Source organism: Quercus robur, chromosome 9 (genome assembly GCF_932294415.1).
Source record: "Quercus robur chromosome 9, dhQueRobu3.1, whole genome shotgun sequence".
NCBI classification, from domain to species: Eukaryota; Viridiplantae; Streptophyta; class Magnoliopsida; order Fagales; family Fagaceae; genus Quercus; species Quercus robur.
In genome coordinates, this window is record NC_065542.1 from 28929133 (window position 1) to 28948149 (window position 19017).

At 37.2% G+C, this 19017-nt stretch overlaps 3 protein-coding genes across 3 annotated transcripts; all 3 read right to left on the bottom strand.

Moving 5' to 3' along the window:
• Window positions 1-12207: 12207 nt before the first annotated feature.
• Window positions 12208-12758, bottom strand: LOC126700380 (hexose carrier protein HEX6-like). Its single transcript, XM_050398502.1, has one exon. It carries the CDS (start codon window positions 12667-12669, stop codon window positions 12331-12333), a length of 339 nt encoding a protein of 112 aa, XP_050254459.1. The 5' UTR covers window positions 12670-12758; the 3' UTR covers window positions 12208-12330.
• A 7-nt stretch (window positions 12759-12765) lies between these two features.
• On the bottom strand, window positions 12766-13286 carry LOC126700934 (hexose carrier protein HEX6-like). Its single transcript, XM_050399096.1, has 2 exons — window positions 12978-13286; window positions 12766-12798 (listed from the first exon to the last, which is right to left on the bottom strand). Exons 1-2 carry the CDS (start codon window positions 13284-13286, stop codon window positions 12766-12768), a joined length of 342 nt encoding a protein of 113 aa, XP_050255053.1.
• A 748-nt stretch (window positions 13287-14034) lies between these two features.
• Window positions 14035-18745, bottom strand: LOC126700378 (hexose carrier protein HEX6-like). Its single transcript, XM_050398498.1, has 3 exons — window positions 18338-18745; window positions 15632-15954; window positions 14035-15340 (listed from the first exon to the last, which is right to left on the bottom strand). Exons 1-3 carry the CDS (start codon window positions 18465-18467, stop codon window positions 14267-14269), a joined length of 1527 nt encoding a protein of 508 aa, XP_050254455.1. The 5' UTR covers window positions 18468-18745; the 3' UTR covers window positions 14035-14266.
• Window positions 18746-19017: the final 272 nt, after the last annotated feature.

Consider the following 19017-nt stretch of genomic DNA (forward strand, 5'->3'; position numbering starts at 1 on the left):
ACGACAAAATAATAAGCTATCATCAGCAAATAGGAGATGAGAAATACAAGGACCATCTCTACTAGCTACCACTCCTCTTATAATTCCATCTGTTTCTACCTTTTTGAGCAGAGCGGTAAGCCCCTCAACACAAAACAGAAAGATATAATGTGACAGTGGGTCACCTTGTCTCAATCCTCCAGAAGGCAAAATATAACTTGTAGGATTGCTATTAACTAAAATAGAAAAATGAGTAGTTGTTATGCATGCCATTATTAATTGCACCCATTTTGCATGAAACCCCATTTTCTCCATCACCTTTTGTAGATAACCCCATTCAACCCGATCATAAGCTCTACTCATGTCCAATTTAATAGCTACCTGACCTATCTTGCCCCACCTTTTCTTTTCCATGCTATGCAAAGTTTCATATGCAACTAAAATGTTGTCTATAATTAATCTTCCCGGGACAAAAGTGCTCTAAGTATCATAAATTAAATTTGGGAGGATGAGCTTCAACCGGTTGACTAACATTTTAGATATGGTTTTTTGTTTTTAAGTTATCATGTTTTTTCTTTTATATGATTGTTAAATGTTATCCTATTGCATATAAAGATATATGGTTTACAAGAATATAATATTGTTCTATTATATAAAATGACTTGGATAATTTGGTGTTTCACTCATGACTATATATTTTAATTTTATGCTTCTTCTTCTCATTTTATTTTCTATTTCTCTCCCAAAAAAGGATCTCACTCACTCTCTCTCTCTTTATATATATATATATATATATATATATATATATATATATATTATTTATTCTTTCATGTAGCTTTACTTTAGGTTGATGAATCATTGTATTTTGGGGAAATTACATTTTTTCCATCTATGATTTGCTCAAAAAATGCTTTAAAAATTGACATTTTATCCACCAAATGTAAGATTTGTTTATCTCCCGTTACTCACCTTTGTTAAAAATAAGTAAATTTGTATTTTTTGCTACTCTTTTATGTCTCTTTCCTCTTAAAATATAAAAAATTAAAAAATCAAGAGAAAAGAAAAATCTAAAAGCTAGCTTCTGTAAAAATTAAAACCTAACTTTTTGATCAACAACGAATTGGAAAATTCCGTGCACGTTAGGGAACTTCACCAGAGTCTCAAACTTCTACGAACCACCTGGAAATTCCGATAATGTTATGTAACATTGTATTTCCTCAATTTCGTAGCCGTCACTGTTTTCTTGTTCCTCTTCTGTTGTTCGTGGTTGTACAATACTGGTGTTAGTTTCTTGCTCCGTTGTAAGGTCATGAAGCTTTCGACTCTTGGACATCAAAGGAAACTGAAATATCAAAAAAGAAAATGAGAGAATGTTATATTGTACAGAAGAGAAAAAAAAAAAATTCAGGGATTGATGGAAAAAGAAACATTGTGGAGATGAAATGTCACATCGTCGACTTCGATAACAATGTCGCTTGGCAAACCAGTGGTGCAAAACCATGCTTGACCTAAAGTGGTAAATCTAGTGGTAAAGTACTTTATCTTCATGGGTATATTGGGAGTAGGTGGTGTTCATGAATGGGTCCCCTGTTTGGAGTCAATGGGGATTACAGTAAATGACTGTATTTGTTAAATCCCAAATAATATTATCAATAATATTAGCAATCTAAAATAACAATCACACACAAGAATACAAATATTTACATGGAAATTTTTTTTTCTTTGAAGGGAAAAAACCATGGGACAAACTCCGAATAATTTTATTATTATCAAATCAATTACAATAATTCTTGTGTATTTCTCATGGCTAAAAAAAAATCTCTTTTATTTTTCTTTGCTCTCACACACACTAATTATCTTTTTCAAAGGTGGCAACACTTTTTTGTCTCATTTTTATTTTCTTCTCCATGCATAGCTCTCTCTTGGCTGTTTTCTTTTTCTCTAAGTGGCTCCCTCTTGACTGCTCTTCTTTTTCTTTCTTGTGCAGCTTCCTCTTTCTTTACTCTTGCACATACTCAATTTATGTCTTCTTGAAAGCATTAGTATCTTACTCTCTCCTTCTTCTTACATTCCTCCCAAGTGAAAATCCATTTTTTCTCTCTTTATTTCACGCTCTATTTTCCCTCTCCCTATAGGAAGGACCGTTGGGCCAAAGCCAAAGCCAAAGCCAAAACCATCAAATTCTTTGTAGCATTGTCTATTTATAAGACTTTTTTGTTATTCTCTCTTGAACTGGAAATACATTACCTCTTTAACAAGGAATATACTTCCTTCCACACTAAGGAATAGTCTTTCCTACTATAACAAAGAAACCCAAATTAATTTTTTCTTTTTCAACTAGGAAACCTAATTGAATTTCCAAGTCATAATTGGAATTTAAGGTAATTTCCCAACAATATCCACATTGACTCAAATTCTATCAATTGTCCTTAACTATCTTCTTTCCTCTTGGGATAGCTCATACCTTAATCAAGTAGTCCTCTTTTCCTCTTGTAATAGCTCCACCTAAATCAAAGCAATCCATTCTCTTCCATCTTAATTCACACAAAGAGTCATCCACTAAATCAACTAAGCTCTAATACCACTGTTGGTCTTTTCTTTCACAGCATTGTGCGTAACTAATCTAAATAAAATTAATCGAATAACTCCCAATACCTGTCTATCAAGAAGGTTTTATTCTTCATCTCTTTTCTTTTTTTTTTTTTCTTTTTTTTTTTTTTTTTTTTTTTTGATAACCTTCAATATATTCCATTAAACAGAAAGAGACAAAGCCTGGATATCTCTCGAATAAACAGAAGCCACAGAGGCTAGGAGATTGTCCGCACAAAAAGAAAAAGAAGAACAAGACTGAATTGTGTACTTTGCTGCTTCATGAGCAGCAGCATTTCCACTTCTTTTAACCCAAAAAAACAGACAAGAAACAAAAGATTTTTTTAACAGCCAAATATCAAAAACAATAGAGGAGATAGCCCATTGGTGGCAGGCCGTGTGGTCAAGGATAGAGTCAATACAAATTTTTGAGTCACTTTCCACAATGATCTTCCTCCATTTCTCGCCATTGGCTAGGTGTAGTGCCCACAAGATAGATTTAGCTTCAGCTGCAATTGGAGACCTCTTTGGCATAATCTTGGACCATGCCATCAGAACTGCTCTTTGCTTATTTCTGGCTACTACTACTAGCGCTGAGGTGTTTTGAGCAATAGCTACATCCACATTGAGCTTGATAAATTCCGGAGGGGGTGGGGACCAACGGATCACAGGTTATGCCATTTTAGAGTTTTGAGGATAAGAAAAAACTCTTGTACATTCTTTAAACTTTTCCCCAATTCTGCCAATGGATGCCTTAAGGTCAGTGGTACCTTTTTGATGAATGACTGCATTACGGATGTACCATATCTCCTCTAGAGTGAGCGCCATCTTAAGTGATACCAGCTAGCGATCTTGTGCCTGACAAGAGGTTTCTGGTGGTTCTAATATGAGCTTAATGATGTCACAAGGTTGTGCTAACTTAACATCCTTTGATCTGAAACATCAACATGCTGTAAACCAGAGCGCCTTAGCAGCAGGGCATTTGAAAAATAGGTGAGAAGCAGATTCCACCTCCTGATTACAAAGAACACACCATGGCTCAGTAATGTCCAATCCGGTCATCAAATTTTCCTTTTGTAGGAAGTGTATTGGCAGCAACTCTCCAAAGAAACATTTTGATTCTTTTGGGACCCCTTATTTTCCAGATTTTGGACCAAATTACAGCAGAGGATGCTTGGGAAGGGGTGTTTGACAGCATCTGATTATAGGTTGATTTGATTGAAAATAAACCTTTGGAGTCCGGAATCCACATGAGCTTGTCTTGGCACGATGTGGAAGGGATGTGGATGGAGAGAATAGCTTGAGCTGATGTGGGGTTGAAGATATTCTGTACCAAGGATGTTCTCCAGGTGTGCTGTTCAAAGTCAATGAGTTGAGCTACCTTCATTTTCGATTGGACAATTGATCCATCTTTTGGTGTGGGGATGAAGCCATTTAATCAGGGTACCCATGGGTCCAGCCATACATCAACTGATTCCCCGTCACCAATAATGAAACAAGCTCCCTTCTGAACCACTTCCCTAGCTTTCTTTATAGCTTTCCAAACAGGGAAGGCATGTCTAGCTGCATCTGATCTCAGCCATTCATCTTTTACCCTTTATTTTGCTCTGAGAATCCTCATATAGAGGCTATCTCTTTTGGTTGCGATCATCCAAGCCAACTTTGCCAGTAAGGCAGAATTCATGGTTTTTGATTTTTTGAACCCTAAACCACCCTCACTTCTTGGACAGCATAAGCTATCCCAATCTTTCCATGCTAGAAATCTTCCTTCACATTTGTTCGGGTTCCACCAAAACCTTCTAGTTAGGGCATCCATTCTGTTACACACCTTGTTTAGAATAGAGAAAGAGGACATAGAGTAGATTGGTGTTGACAGCGCCACTGAGTTTATCAAAGTCCTTCTCCCTACCCAAGAAAGGCATTTGCTCCTCCAACCAGATAGTTTCGCTTCAATCTTATCCTCTAGGAATGCAAAGTCCTTAGAAGGTGCCCTTGACATGAACATTGGCGCTCCTAGATAGACTGCTTCCTTTTTTAGATTTTTAACTTGGAGGATGCCTTTTATGGACCTTCGAACATGGCTATGGGTATGCTTTGAGAAAAAAAACCCCGACTTCCTTCTATTGATAGCTTGGCCTGACCACCTACAATACTTCTCCAAGATTTTCACTAGGCTTTCTATATCTTTTTTGGAAGCTTTTGAGAACAACACAATGTCATCGGCACACATAACATGAGAAATAGTCGGACCACTGATACTAGTCTTTATGCCAGCAACATTTTTAAGCTTGAGATCGTGCTCTATAAGTCTGGATAACACTTCTTGTCCCAATATGAAAAGCTAAGGGGATAGTGGATCCCTTTGCCTAAGCCCCCTACTTGGCTTGAATCCCGCAGACTTGCCCCCATTTACAACCACTTCAAATGAGACTGAAGATACACAATACATGATCCAATTTGTGAAAGTTTCATTGAATCCAAAGTGAAGAAGTACAGCAGACAGGAATTTCCAATTCACTCTATCATATGCCTTTTGAAGGTCAAGCTTGATCGCCATGAGACTTGACTTTGTCTTGTGAGTCTTAAAGCTGTGGAGTAATTCCTGAACAATGATTTGGTTTTCCACTATCCACCTATTTGGTATAAAAGCCGATTGGGTGGGGGAGATCAACTTATCCAGTAGAGGTCGAAACTTTTCCACCAAGAGTTTTGAGATAATTTTGTAGACCACGTTGCAAAGGCTAATTGGCTTATAATGATTAACAGAGGTAGGGTTAGATAATTTAGGGATGAGGATAATTAAGGAGCTATTTACCTCTTTTGGCATTGATCCCACGGTGAAAAATGATGTTACTGCCTTTATGACATCGTTTCCCACTGTCGGCCAGAGTTGTTTGTAAAACAGAGCAGGGAAACCGTCAGGGCCTGGGGCCTTTAGGTCCTGCATCTGGAACAAAACATCTTTGATCTCCTCGGGGGTTGGGATGCACTATAATCCCTCATTTTCTTCTTCAGTGATGCAAGACAGCACCAAGTGATCCAGTTGTTCAGGGAAACAAACTTCTTCTTCTTTGAAAAGGTTAATGAAATTATCATGGAAATGGGCTTTGATTTGGCTAGACTCATTGATCCATGTTCCTTCCTCATTTTTTATTGCATCTATATTATTTCTTCTCCTGTGAATGATGGTGAATAGATGAAAAAACTTTGAGTTTTTATCACCTAGTTTGAGCCATAATTCCCTGGAATTTTGTCTCCAAATTACTTCGCTCTGAGGAGCCATTCAGAGAGCTCGGTTTGAATAACATTTTCCAGAAGACCATTTTCATGTGAAGGTTGCCTATCTTGAACATCCTTTATTTTCTTGAGCAGAGAGTTTATCCTGTCCTGGCAGCGACCAAAAACCTTCTTATTCCATTTACGAAGGGCCTCTCTAGTTGCAGCTTGCTTTTTGTACAATTTAATAAACTCTGAGCCCGAGACCTTTCCCTTCCAAGCTTCCTCAATGACATCACTGAATCTATCATCCCTCAGCCAAACCGCCTCGAACCTAAAAGGCCTGTGAGCAAAACTATCACTTGGGTTTGTATCCAACAGAATTGGGGCATGGTCTGACTTGATAGCACCTAAATGTGTGATGGTTGCCCTTGGGTAAGCAAGCCTCCAAGATATGTTTGCCACTCCCCTGTCAAGCCTTCTTTCGATAGAAGCTTTGCCCCATTTACCTCTGGCCCATGTGAACTTGTTCCCAGAGTACCCCAAATCCACAGCATTAACCACAAAAAGAAGTTCCTTAAGGTAATTTATTGAAGAGGAGCCACCCTTGTTACCACCCAATTGTTCCTCTTCATTGACTATAAAGTTAAAATCTCCATGACAGCCCACGGCCCCTGGTGAGATTCAAGAAGGGCAAACAGATTTCCCCACGCTTTCTTCTTCTTTAAGTGGTAAGATGGCCCATAGAAGCCCACTAACAATCACTCGACACACTGGTCAGAGACCTTAACTACAATCAAATCCTTATTAAACTCCATTTCTTTTAAATCCACTCCATATTTCCACATAATACATAAACCACCTGCATTGCCTTTAGCCTCAACAACACAAGAAAAATCAAACTTTAAAGACTTTTTAACAAACTCCATCCTATTTGCATTAGCTTTCGTTTCGGAGAGGAAGACCACGTTAGGCCTTGCCCCTTTTATTTGAGCCCCAAGGGCTCGAACTGTCGAGGTGTTGCAAATACCTCGACAATTCCAACCTAGGATTTTCATGGTGATTTTGGGGGCATGATAAGGCCCGCCTCCTCGGCCGTTTTAACAGTGTCAGAGAAAACACAATCAGAAACCATTGGGATGAAAGGGAGAATTGGCTTAAGAAGGAACTCACCATGATTTTCGGCGTCATTTCTCTCCTCCAACATAAAAGATTCCAGTCTGGAACTCGGAATGAAAGAAGTTGAGCTTGGGTTGAAATAAATCAGCTCTGAACCCTTGACTGTTGTCCTTAGCCTCTTTGAGGAATGGTCTAGCACCGGTTTTGAGGTTTTCCTTTTAAGGCTTGTGGTCTTTGCTTCTGTGAGGAATTGGAAAGGTTTTGTGGAAGGTGAGGTATGTGTTTCGATAGAGGCATCTTCAGAGACAATGGTGAGGGTATTTTGGTTTTGGGGATTTTGAGTGATTAGGATGGAGTGATCGGTGTTAGGGAGTTGCTGTGGATTGGGAATTGTTTTTGGGCTGATTGGGTTTGGGTCATGATATAGTTATTCCTTACTTGGAGGTGGGTTTGGCACTTGGTTACTGATTGGGTCAATAGATGGGCCCGAATGTTGTGAGGGAAATTGCTCAGCAGTGTTAGGACCTTTATGCAGCCTAATTTTAACTAATGTCAAAAGAATTAGATTCCTCATCACGTAGTTGTTAAGGCCCACCTCATTTTGAACAGATAAGCTTTGGGTATCAGCAGCCAGCTGTGTGAGCTTCGTTCCTGGATTCGTGGAAACAGTCCCTGCACCGTCCTTGCTCACGGTATTCACGCTGTCCTCAGGTGTGCACGTGTCACATCCTTGGCCATTACCACTAATGTGGTTTCTTTCGGCTTTTTGCCAACTGTGGTTGCAGTTGGCCGGCTCACTGCTTTGGGTTGCCATTGGCCGGCTCACTGCTTTGGTTTGCCGGGCTAGCCGAGTCTACCGTTTGACTTGCATCGGCGATTTCATCAGGAATATCTTCGTTATCCGTTCTGAGCCAAGGACCAGCAGCCTTAAACATTTCACCAGATGGGTTCTTAAGTTTGAACACTTCAGTTGAGCAATTCTTTTGGTCATGCCTAATGATACCACAGTGATAGCAGAGATCTGCGATTTTCTCATACTTTAAACCAATCCATAAATCTTTTCTATTTGGCCGCGGAAGGAAAACTCCTGGGGATAATGGATTAGCTATGTCCACTTCAACTCTGAGCCTGATGAACTTACTCCAAGCACCACTTGGTTCACCTGTCAAATTAACTTCCAAGACTGAGCCCACTCTAGACCCAATCCTTTTTAGATTATCCTCTGTTCTCTAGAGAGGAGGAAGTCCATGAACTTGGACCCATATTGAAGATGTAGAAAAATCTACTTCCTGCCATGTAAGTTCTGGACTCCACCTCTTAAGAACTAAATGGCCCCCTCTGATGGACCATGGTCTTCTTGAGTACACTTTATGAAGGTCTACTTCATGGTGAAAAATGAACATAAAAACTTCTTTGCTGAGTCTTTTAACTTCCATTGGGAACACCAGCTTCCAAGCCTTAACTGTGACATCTTTTACCATATTGTAGCTAATATTTTTGGAGATTATGATTTTGGCTAGAAGGAAAAGATCAGTAGGTCAATTGGTATTTTGGTTTGGAGGGAGCTCAATCTTGTTTTCTTGGCACAAACATTTTTCTGTCCTGGCCACTAGATCTGAGACCTCCATAATGGAGACTTTGAAACACCGGGACGGGTAAGGGTATGAACGTTTGTTTCAGTTCAATGGGTACAGAAGGTGGGGAGGGGAAAAAAGGAAGGAAAAAGGAAGTAACAGTGAGGAGGAGACTAGCTCCAGTGAAAGGGAAAAGGGACGGTGAGGAGACTTGCTCCACTGATAGGAAAAGGGGAAAAGGTACTATACTGGTACGGAGAGAATTTCGCAGCACAGCTCTAACATCTCCGGACGTTTAAGACCAATAGGTTTTACTCTTCATCCTTCATAGTATCAGGCTTTTTCCCAAAAGAGGTAGATGCAACTTTTTCCCATAGAGATAATCTTTAATCTGCATTCTCTAATAACCAAAGTCTGTTCCATCAAACTTTTCAATTCCTGAATCTTTGCCTTCTTCTTCGACCATCACTTCTACTCTAAATAATATCATCAACAATATTAGCAATCCAAAATAACAATCACACATAAGAACACAAATAATTTGGAAATTTCCAGGGTCTTTTGCTATCACATTACATGTACATTTACATCAATAATCATAAAAGAATGTCCAACTAGTGAACATGAAATCCTGAGAGAATCAGATCGGTAGAGAAAACTATACTTCACAAATGTCTCAATTTACTGACAAACTATAAACTTTCTCCAAAACCAAAATTAAAACCTAAAATTAAAAGCTAGTTCTTAATTTTTATAAAATCTAGCTTTCAGATCTTATTTTCTCTTGATTTTTTTTGTTTTTTATTTTTATTTATTTATTTATTTATGTTTTGAGAAGAGATAGATATAAAAAAACAAAAAACAAATTTATGTTTTTAACAAAGGTGGATAACATGAGATAAATAGAGCTTACCTCAGGTGGGTAAATTGTCAATTTTTAAATCACATGTAAGCAAAGTGTTTTAGGGACAAATCACAGGTGGACAAAGTGTAATTTTCCCTTATATTTTTAATATTTTGGGTTAATATGATTTGTTAGTGTGTATTTTTTTAGTTTTCCATCACAAGTTTTCTCTCTCCCTCTCATAGCTTTTGTTTGAATTTTTGGACATAATACTTAATTATTTTGGAAGTGAGATTTTAAAGTTATATCAAAACACAATCTTGGCTATGTATTTGAATGTCTATCAACTATTAAAACCACTTAAGTGAATATGTATAAACAATATTTATGTTTTAATTTTTCATCGATTTATTATTTAGTTATAATATCAAAATTAAAATAGATGAATATGTAAAGTTAAAACTGCCTAAGATGAATTTGTAAAGGCAGTATATTTAAATATTTAATATAGTCAAAAAATTAAAAGTACAAAATAAATAATAAAAAGAATAATGATGCGACGGATGAGGAGGCTCAACATAAGCGTAGCAATAATAAATGTGATATGAATGTCCAATTAAAGACAATTAAATCTTAATAAAAAAAATTGAAAATGTATATATGTTGTACGTTATACAAATAATTTTCTTTCATTTTGATAGGTAAAGTGTTCAATTTTAGACATAATTTAGAGAACAAATTATTTTTAGAAATTGTTTAATTTTTTGGGAGCTAGAAAGAATTATTTTACACAAAAGTTAGAGAACAAATTATATATTATACCATAACTACAAAATTATTATCTATTCCCACGTATCGCGTGGATCTGCGACTAGTTCCGGATAAAGTTGGTTACAAACTTAGTTGTAATTAATGGTTACAACTTCACTTAATATCTTTTTATTAGATATGAATTTTGACAAATCAGAAAAATTGATTTAGATTTTCTTTTTATATTTTCTATACTTACAAAATGTTCAAAAAATCAAATATCAACAGCTATATTATCAATAAAATACTTGAATTTCATGTCCTTACCGTCTAAATAATATTTAATTGATACGAAATTTGATATAAACAGTAAAAACATAAAAAAACATATTATCCAACTATTATATTTTTAAAATATTTAATCATTTTTTTTTTCTTTGGTTAGAACTATAGTCATTCGTTTCAACTAACTAACTATATATTCAAGCAAAAGCCGAAGGTACACAGAACAAGGAAAATCCATACAGCAGATAATAGGAAACACAGCACGATACCCAAAAACCAGCAAACAAAAAATTAAGACAAGTCAAGATCAGAAATGCAAACTTCACGTAAGGGAAGTTGGGAGATTGTAGGGAAGAAAAAAACCAAAAGCCAAAAGCAGAGAAGGAGCCAACAAGTTAAAAACCATTATGAGTCGGTGAGGCATTTAGTCGAACAGTTGGCGTGCCTCAGCGATTCAGACGAGTTTGATGATTTAGTCATTTTTGTTGCTCACAAAAATATCAACATTAAAGAGATGACCAATCAAGATCAGGTAAGATTGTAACACACCAAGTTTTTACTACTATGGTACACAAGCATTCATAAGTTCATAATTTCTTCTAGCATAGCACTTTCATCAAACACAGTGTTCAATGCGTGTTAGTTTCTCACATGTGCATTTACATGAACGACACCAACAGACCTATACTTACTGACTAAAAGAAATAAGAGAAGAGGTTCTTAAATGAGAATCATTATGGCAATAATAAAACTACATGTGAGAATCATTAGGGATTTAAATAAAGAGACGAGTTTGATGGTTTTAAACTTATGATGCTATCTTCTATAGATAATTAGCAGCTGCTATTTCAAATCCAAATTGTAAGAAACATGGGGCTCAAACTAATAGACTTAACTTGAAGATGTATACTACCATATAAATTAGTTAGTCGGGTCCTTTATATAAATTATTTATCTACCAAGTCAGAAAACTAGAGGAAATTTTCAAGAATTTCATGGTACACCGTATGTGTTCGTGTTCTTTTATTAGTGACCAAATTTGCCAAATAGCATAATTTTAGAAAAATTTTAGAAAAAAAAATCATCCTAACAAAGTTATTTAGTTATATAGCACATTTTTGGAATTTCAGTTCCAAGCAATATGGGCTCCGTCGCTTGTGAGCTGCTTGGAACTCGAGTTTGTCAAAATCGAGTTCCAAAAATGTTCTACATAACTAAATAAATTTGTCATTATGCATTTTTGCTAAAATTGTGCTATTAGGCAAATTTGGCCTTGATTAGTCAACCATCAGGAATATCCTCACATCCCCAACAATTCTCTTCCAAAACCATTGCTCCCTCCACACTTTGGTCATCTGTTCAGTGGGCATATTCTTAGTCTCCGGCAACAAGAAGTACACAAATGCAGTCATCACCATCACCCATCCTCCAAAAAAGAAGAAAATACCAGACTTGAAATGGTAAAGCATGGTAAGAAAAGTTTAAGCACTGATAAAAATGAAGAGAAAGCTCACTGCTACAGTAATACTTTGCCCTGCTGATCGTATTTCCGAAGGAAAAATCTCACTTGGTACCAACCATCCTAGTGGCCCCCATGACCATGCAAACCCGGTAACATATGTACAAATAAAAATCATAATCAACTTGCATACCCTTTGCTAATCCCACCATGATCTCAAAGCTGAGCAGCTATAAGTCCGACCATAATTTGTGAGAGGAAAATCTGGATGCCCCCAATCATAAACAAAGCTCTTCGGCCAAGTTTATACACTATAAGCATGGATATGAAGGTTGTGACAGTACCAACAACCCCAGTCACGACCGCAGATAAAAGTGAATCACTTTCACCTAACTAATCGTTCGAAAAATTACTGGTGCATAGAAGTGATGACGTTTATTCCAGTTACTTGTTGGAAAAATGAAATTGTTATAGCCATAACCAGTTGAGGCCTATACTTTCTATGTATGATATTCTTACATGGGTGTAATGGTTTTTGATATGGAACTAGCTTTGATGAGATCATCTAATTCTGCTTGCACATCATTGGTGCCTCGGACACGTTGCAGCATAAGCTTGGCCTTTTCGTAGTCTTTGCCATTCTGGATTTGGCTGTTGGGTGTCTCAGGAAGGAATAGAGAACCTAATGTGAGGATTGAAGCTGGAGCAGCAGCCATGGCTAGGGAGATTCGCCAGCCCCAACCACTTTTAATCTTCTCAGTACCAAAGTTGATGAGGTTTGCCAATAGGAAACCTATGCCAATAGAGAGTTGAAAGCTAATGTTAATTGCCCCTCTGTACTTTGGTGGTGCCATTTCTGAGAGATACAAGGGGACTGGGGGCCGGACTGACTGCAAAAACACGTGCTAGGATTGAGAACCACATTTCAGCAACAAAACAAAATTCTAAGATTAAGGTGTCCTGCTTTTGTATGCGTCTAATGTCTATACATTTAACCATCACAATTTCTTCCAAATTCAATTTCTACATTCCTTTTGTCAAACAAACATTAAGGTAACTTACTAACACATTACTGATGCCATTCAATGAAGATTTAGTAAATGCTCCGGAGATGAACTCAAGAGGTTTCACAAAAGGGGGGAAAAAGATTTAACTTTAATACCTGGTTGGCAAAACCAACACCAATCCCAAGCAAAATGCGACCAAATATAAGCTTGTACACATTCAAAGCTGCACCACCAAGGGCTGAACTAGCAAGGAATGCCGCACCACCTAAATGAATTGATGGCTTGCGCCCAAAAACTCTAGTGACTGATGAGGCAAATAAGGAAGCAACAAGGCCAGCGATATAGAGTGAGGATGTGAAGGTGGTCAGCAGTTGGCTATCAAATTTGCAGTAGTTGCTAATATTGGTGTCTTCATTCATCTTAGTGTACACCTCTGGGAAGAACTTTTTGAGAAATGGCTCCATAGAGGTCACTCCTCCTTCATAGTTGCTTACATATATGTTAGTGGAACTGTTTCAAACTTATTTTGTAGGTGGTTTATTAGTTAATGACATCGCTTATTGATGGAGATATTAGTTAGTCATATTGATGCCAAATTATAACAGAAGATGAACTGGTAAGCAGATGGAAAGCTTAAACATTGAATTCTTTTAAATCCTTAATTGAGTACATTAATGTTTGTAAAAACAAAAGTCTGATGTGTCTTGGACTACTTTAAAAGGTACTTGAAAATTCAGTACCAATATACACGCACACCATCGTCAACAAGTACAGATTAGTATGTATTTCTCAATTGGTCTCTAACATTGCATATATAGGAGAAAAATAAAACTAAAAATTTTATTTTATTTTTAATCTTGATGAATTTAAAAGCTTAGGAAGGAGGGATCTGAAATTCCAATATCGTAGCCAAAGATGACTCCTCCCGTGGCAGCAATCATACAAGATAGGACGACAAAGGGTGTCATCTTGCCATTATATTGCCCTTTTTCACTAGTTATAGCTAGCCCAACCGCCATCTCTTCTTCCAAGCTCCAACACAGTGGGCAGAAGCAAGAGAGAATGTGTGTGTGTGTGTGTTCAAACTTCAAATTTGTTCATGTTCATGTGGTAAGAAAAAAAATTTCCCTTCAAAATACTTTATAACTTATCATATAATGAAAGCAATTAGCAAGTGCTATTTCAAATCCAGATGGCAAGAAAAATTGGGGCTGTAACTGATAACCTTTGCTTGAAGATATATGCTCAGTCTATATAAATTACTTAGTTGGTTCATGTACATGTTTGTGTTCCTTATCCGAATCCTCACCTTTTCACACCATCCTTAATAACTTTGCAATTACCTAACATAAAAGAAGCTAAAATTGTAAGAGATGAAAGAGCGAAATTGGAAATTCTAATGAGAACATAGTAACTATGAACTGGTACACAATAAGTAAACATATCATGCTGCTTCCATCTTTATATCTTCATTCACTTCCCCAACAATTCTCTTCCAAAACCAATGCTCCCTCCACACTTTACTCATCTGTTCAATGGGCACATTCTTAGTCTCCGGCAACAAGAAGTACACAAATGCAGTCATCACAGCCACCCATCCCCCAAAAAAGAAGAAAATACCAGATTTGAAATGGCAAAGCATGGCAAGAAAAGTTTGAGCACCCAAAAATATGAAGATAAAACCCACTGCTACTGTAATACTTTGTCCTGCCGATCGAATTTCTAAAGGAAAAATCTCACTTGGAACCAACCATCCTAGTGGCCCCCATGACCATCCAAACCCGGACACATATATACAAATAAAAATTATAATCGAAGTTGCATACCCTTTGCTAATCCCACCATGATCTCCAAGTTGAGCAGCCATAAGTCCACCAATTATAATTTGTGAGAGGAACATCTGAATACCCCCAATCATAAACAAAGCTCTTCGGCCAAGTTTATCCACTATAAGCATGGATATGGAGGTTGAGACAGCACCAACAACCCCAGTCATGACTGCGGAGAATAGTGATGCACTTTCACCTAAACCAATTGTTCGAAAAAGTACTGGTGCATAGAAGGTGATGACATTTATTCCGGTTACTTGTTGGAAAAATGGAATTGCAATTGCCATAACCAGTTGAGGGCTATACTTTCTATGTATGATATTCTTAAATGGGTGTTTAATGGTTTTTGATAAGGAACTAGCTTTGACGAGATCATCTAATTCTGCTTGCACATCATTGGTGCCTCGGACACGTTGCAGCATTAGCTTGGCCTTTTCATGGTCTTTGCTGTTCTGGATTAGGCTGTTGGGTGTCTCTGGGAGAAATAGAGCACCTAGTGTAAGGATTAAAGCTGGGACTGCAGCCATGGCTAGGGAGATTCGCCAACCCCAACCGCCTTTAATCTTCTCAGTACCAAAATTTATGAGGTTAGCTAATAGAACCCCAATGCCAACCCAGAGTTCAAAGCCAATGTTAATTGCTCCTCTGTAGTTTGGTGGTGCCATTTCTGAGAGATACAAGGGTACTGACTGCAAAAACAAAGTCCATTTTAGAACAAAATTTAGACCATGATCCAATTCAAAGATTCCCATAATGATACAAGATTACAATATGTTGTCTTGTCTTACTTTTGTATGTGTCTACACATATAACCTTCACAATTTCTGCCATACTCAATTTCCATTCCTTTTGTGGAATGAACATTAAAGTAACTTACTAAAATGTTACTGATGCTATTAAAAGAAGGTTCAGAAAATGTTCTAGAGATGAATGAAAGAGGTTTCACAAAAGGAGGGAAAAAATTAGAGTAACTTTAATACCTGGTTGGCGAAACCAACACCAATTCCAAGCAAAATTCGACCAAATATAATCATGTACACATTCAAAGCTGCACCCCCAAGAGCTGAACCAGCAAGGAATGCGGTACCTCCTATAAGAATTGATGGCTTGCGCCCAAAGACTCTAGTGACTGTTGAGGCAAAGAAGGAAGCAACAAGGCCAGCAATGTAGAGTGAGGATGTGAAGGAGGTCAACAGTTGGCTATCAAATTTGCAGTAGTTGCTGATCTTAGTGTCTTCATTCATCTTAGTGTACACCTCTGGGAAGAACTTTTTGAGAAATGGCTCCATAGAGGTCACTCCTCCTTCATAGTTGCTTTCATATGTTAGTGAAACTGTTTCAAACTTCTTTTATGGTGTGGTTTATTAGGTAATGATACATTGCTTATTAGCCAGTCATATTGATGCCAAAATTATAACACAAAACTGAACTACTAAGAGCATCCACAGCAGATGTGGCAAAAATTATGCTATTTTACAACATCAAAGACCTACTTTATTATTTTACCACACCATTTTACAACATCCCATTTATCAGATGTTTTATTATACAATTCTATACATTAAAATAATATTTCCTACACATTAAAATAATATATACAACTCATCAAACACAATCAACAGCCACTGCAAACAACCAACAGCCACCACCACACAACCACCACCACTTTGATTGATCAATACCCAGCCACAACCACGGCCCCACGCCGCCACTGCACCACCACGACCCAAACAATCAACGACACAAACCCATTACAAAATCACCCCAAACAACCACGGCCCCACGCCGGACCCCATTACAAATCACCCCAACGATCAACGACACCAACCCAGGCACGATCGCCGCCACTGCACCACTACGACCCAAACAATCAACGACACAAACCCAGGCACGATCGCCGCCACTGCACCACCACAACCCAAACAATCAATGACACAAACCCATTACAAAATCACCCCAAACAACCACGGCCCCACGCCGGACCCCATACAAATCACCCCAACACTACTGCCATCGTCGTCGCCACCGCCGCCGCCGCCTCTGCCGCCGCAGCCACAATCCATTGCAAAACAAAACCCAGAAAACAATCCGATCAACTCAAACCCACTAGCACCGGCGACCCACGATCAAGATCTCACCTCACCTCAACGTCGATGCCCACGATCGTGACGAACACACCGATCTCACCTCAACGTTGATGCCCACGTCAATTCCGATCGATGATGACGATGACGATGCCTGGAGAGATCGGCGATGACGATGCAAAATGCAACCGGTGAGAGATCGACGATGACGATCGGCGATGAAGGATCGGCGATGACGATCGGCGATGATGGATTGGCGATGACGATCGGCGATGACAGACGTGAGAGAGAAGAGAATCGGTGAGAGAGAACAGAGGTGAGAGAGGAGAGAAAATAATAAACTGAAGAGAGAGGAGAGAGAGAAGAGAATAAAAAAATATTATTCAGTATACCATTTTTGTCCGTACAGTGGCAAATATAAAACGGTACTGTTCATATGTGGTATAATTTTTACCATTTGGAACATCTGATAAAGCTCTATTTTTGTGTTTGGTGTGCTAAATGTGCCAAAAATTTGGCATTTGGCACATTTAGCACATCTGCTGCGGGTGCTCTAAGAAGCTGGAAAGCCTTAAGCATTGAAATGCTTTTGTTTTTTTGTTTAACCTTAATTGAGTTTAATGTGTGCAAAAACCAGGGCCGGCCCAAGGCCTAGGCCTAAGGCCCCCACCACAAAAAAATATTTGCCCTTTACAAAAAAGGCCCCATCCCATTGTAAAAGGCCCAAAATTTTATAAAAGATTTGAATTTTTTCAAATGGTTGCACACTTTTAATTATTAATGATGTTAGGGATATCACAAATTTACTATAGATTTATAAATTGACATGTTACCAATCACAAAAAAAGTATTTTAAATATTTATCAATTACATTATAGAAGTTCATCAACCATTGTTATTGTCATATTATATTGTAAACATTTTGTAGTACCTTTAGCATTTTCCTTTTTTATTTCTAACAAGACTTTAAAAAAAATTTACAAATGTGTTAGATCATCAATGATGATTAATCCCCCTTAATAGTTTGAAACTTTCATATTTGTAAACTAATCTACTACAAAGCCATACATCAATTAAAATCATAGATTATACATTAGATTATAAATGTAATTAACTATATATCATCATATATCCAAAATAAATTAATTTTCTTTTTAAAAATAATATATATATTTTTTTTTATTAAATTTATGTTTCAACTATGATATTCAATTCTCTATATGAAATTAACCATAGTTTTAGTTAGTATTATCCATTAAATTATGTATTTAATACATCAAAATAACCTTAATTTGTTTAACATTAAATAGTTTTATTTAATTAATATATATAAAAGGCCCACATAAATATTTAGCTTAGGCCTCAATTAAGTTGGGCCGACTCCGGCAAAAACATAAGCCAACACACCACATAAAGTAACACCGTCAACTAGATGCAAGTATAAATTAAAATCAGTATGTATTTTCTTAATTGGTAGGTGAAAAATAAAAATAAAACTAAGGTTTATATATATATATATATATATATATATATATATATATACATATATATATATATATATTATAAACATGATGAATATATAAAATTTTAGGAAGAAGGGACCTGAAATTCCAAGATCGTAGCCAAAGATAATTCCTCCTGTGGCAGCAACCATACAAGATAAGACAACCAAAAGGGTCATCTTGGCATTATATTGCCCTTCTTCACTTGTTTTGGCTAACCCAACTGCCATAGCTTCTTCCAAGCTTCAACACACAGTTCACACAAACGAGAGAGAGAGAGGGAGAGAGGGAGAGGGAGTGTTCAAACTTTCCTTGTTTGGAACGAGCAACGATGTTATAAATGCTCTAATAAAAATAGTAAAGTCAAAACAAAATATCATAGTTTCTGGACTTTGGCGAAGCATGTGTTTTGATTATAAGAATTGCAGGTTTAGAGTCCTGCTGGCTTCACTGTCAGCCACATTCTGTCGAAAATATATCTTTGGGCACTCTTTACCAAAAGGTTTGGGTTTTGAATACTGTTTTGGACCGTTTGAGTGGAGTACCGTCTCCGAATTGTAGTTATCTCTATTATATTAATATTATTATATTATACTAGCTTCTAAAAGCATTTGTAGTAGTGTAGCTAAATAACTATATAACTATTTTAGTTACACTAAAATACAAAAAAGAGGGTTGCAGCAGTGGAGCTAAACCTAAAAATTTTAGCTTCTCAGCGCACATCTATCTTTAGATGTGCACTGTAAGGTTAAAAAAAAAAAAAAAAAAAAAAAAAAAAAA

Coding starts and splice junctions, on each gene's coding strand:
- LOC126700378 (XM_050398498.1), bottom strand. CDS start 18,467: ATGGCAGTTGGGTTAGCCAAAACAAGTGAAGAAGGGCAATATAATGCC. Junction 15,955..18,337: donor CTACGATCTTGGAATTTCAG/GTCCCTTCTTCC, acceptor GCAACTATGAAG/GAGGAGTGACCTCTATGGAG. Junction 15,341..15,631: donor GTGTTGGTTTCGCCAACCAG/GTATTAAAGTTA, acceptor TTGTTTTTGCAG/TCAGTACCCTTGTATCTCTC.
- LOC126700934 (XM_050399096.1), bottom strand. CDS start 13,286: ATGGAGCCATTTCTCAAAAAGTTCTTCCCAGAGGTGTACACTAAGATG. Junction 12,799..12,977: donor GTGTTGGTTTTGCCAACCAG/GTATTAAAGTTA, acceptor TTAAATGTATAG/ACATTAGACGCATACAAAAG.
- LOC126700380 (XM_050398502.1), bottom strand. CDS start 12,669: ATGGCACCACCAAAGTACAGAGGGGCAATTAACATTAGCTTTCAACTC.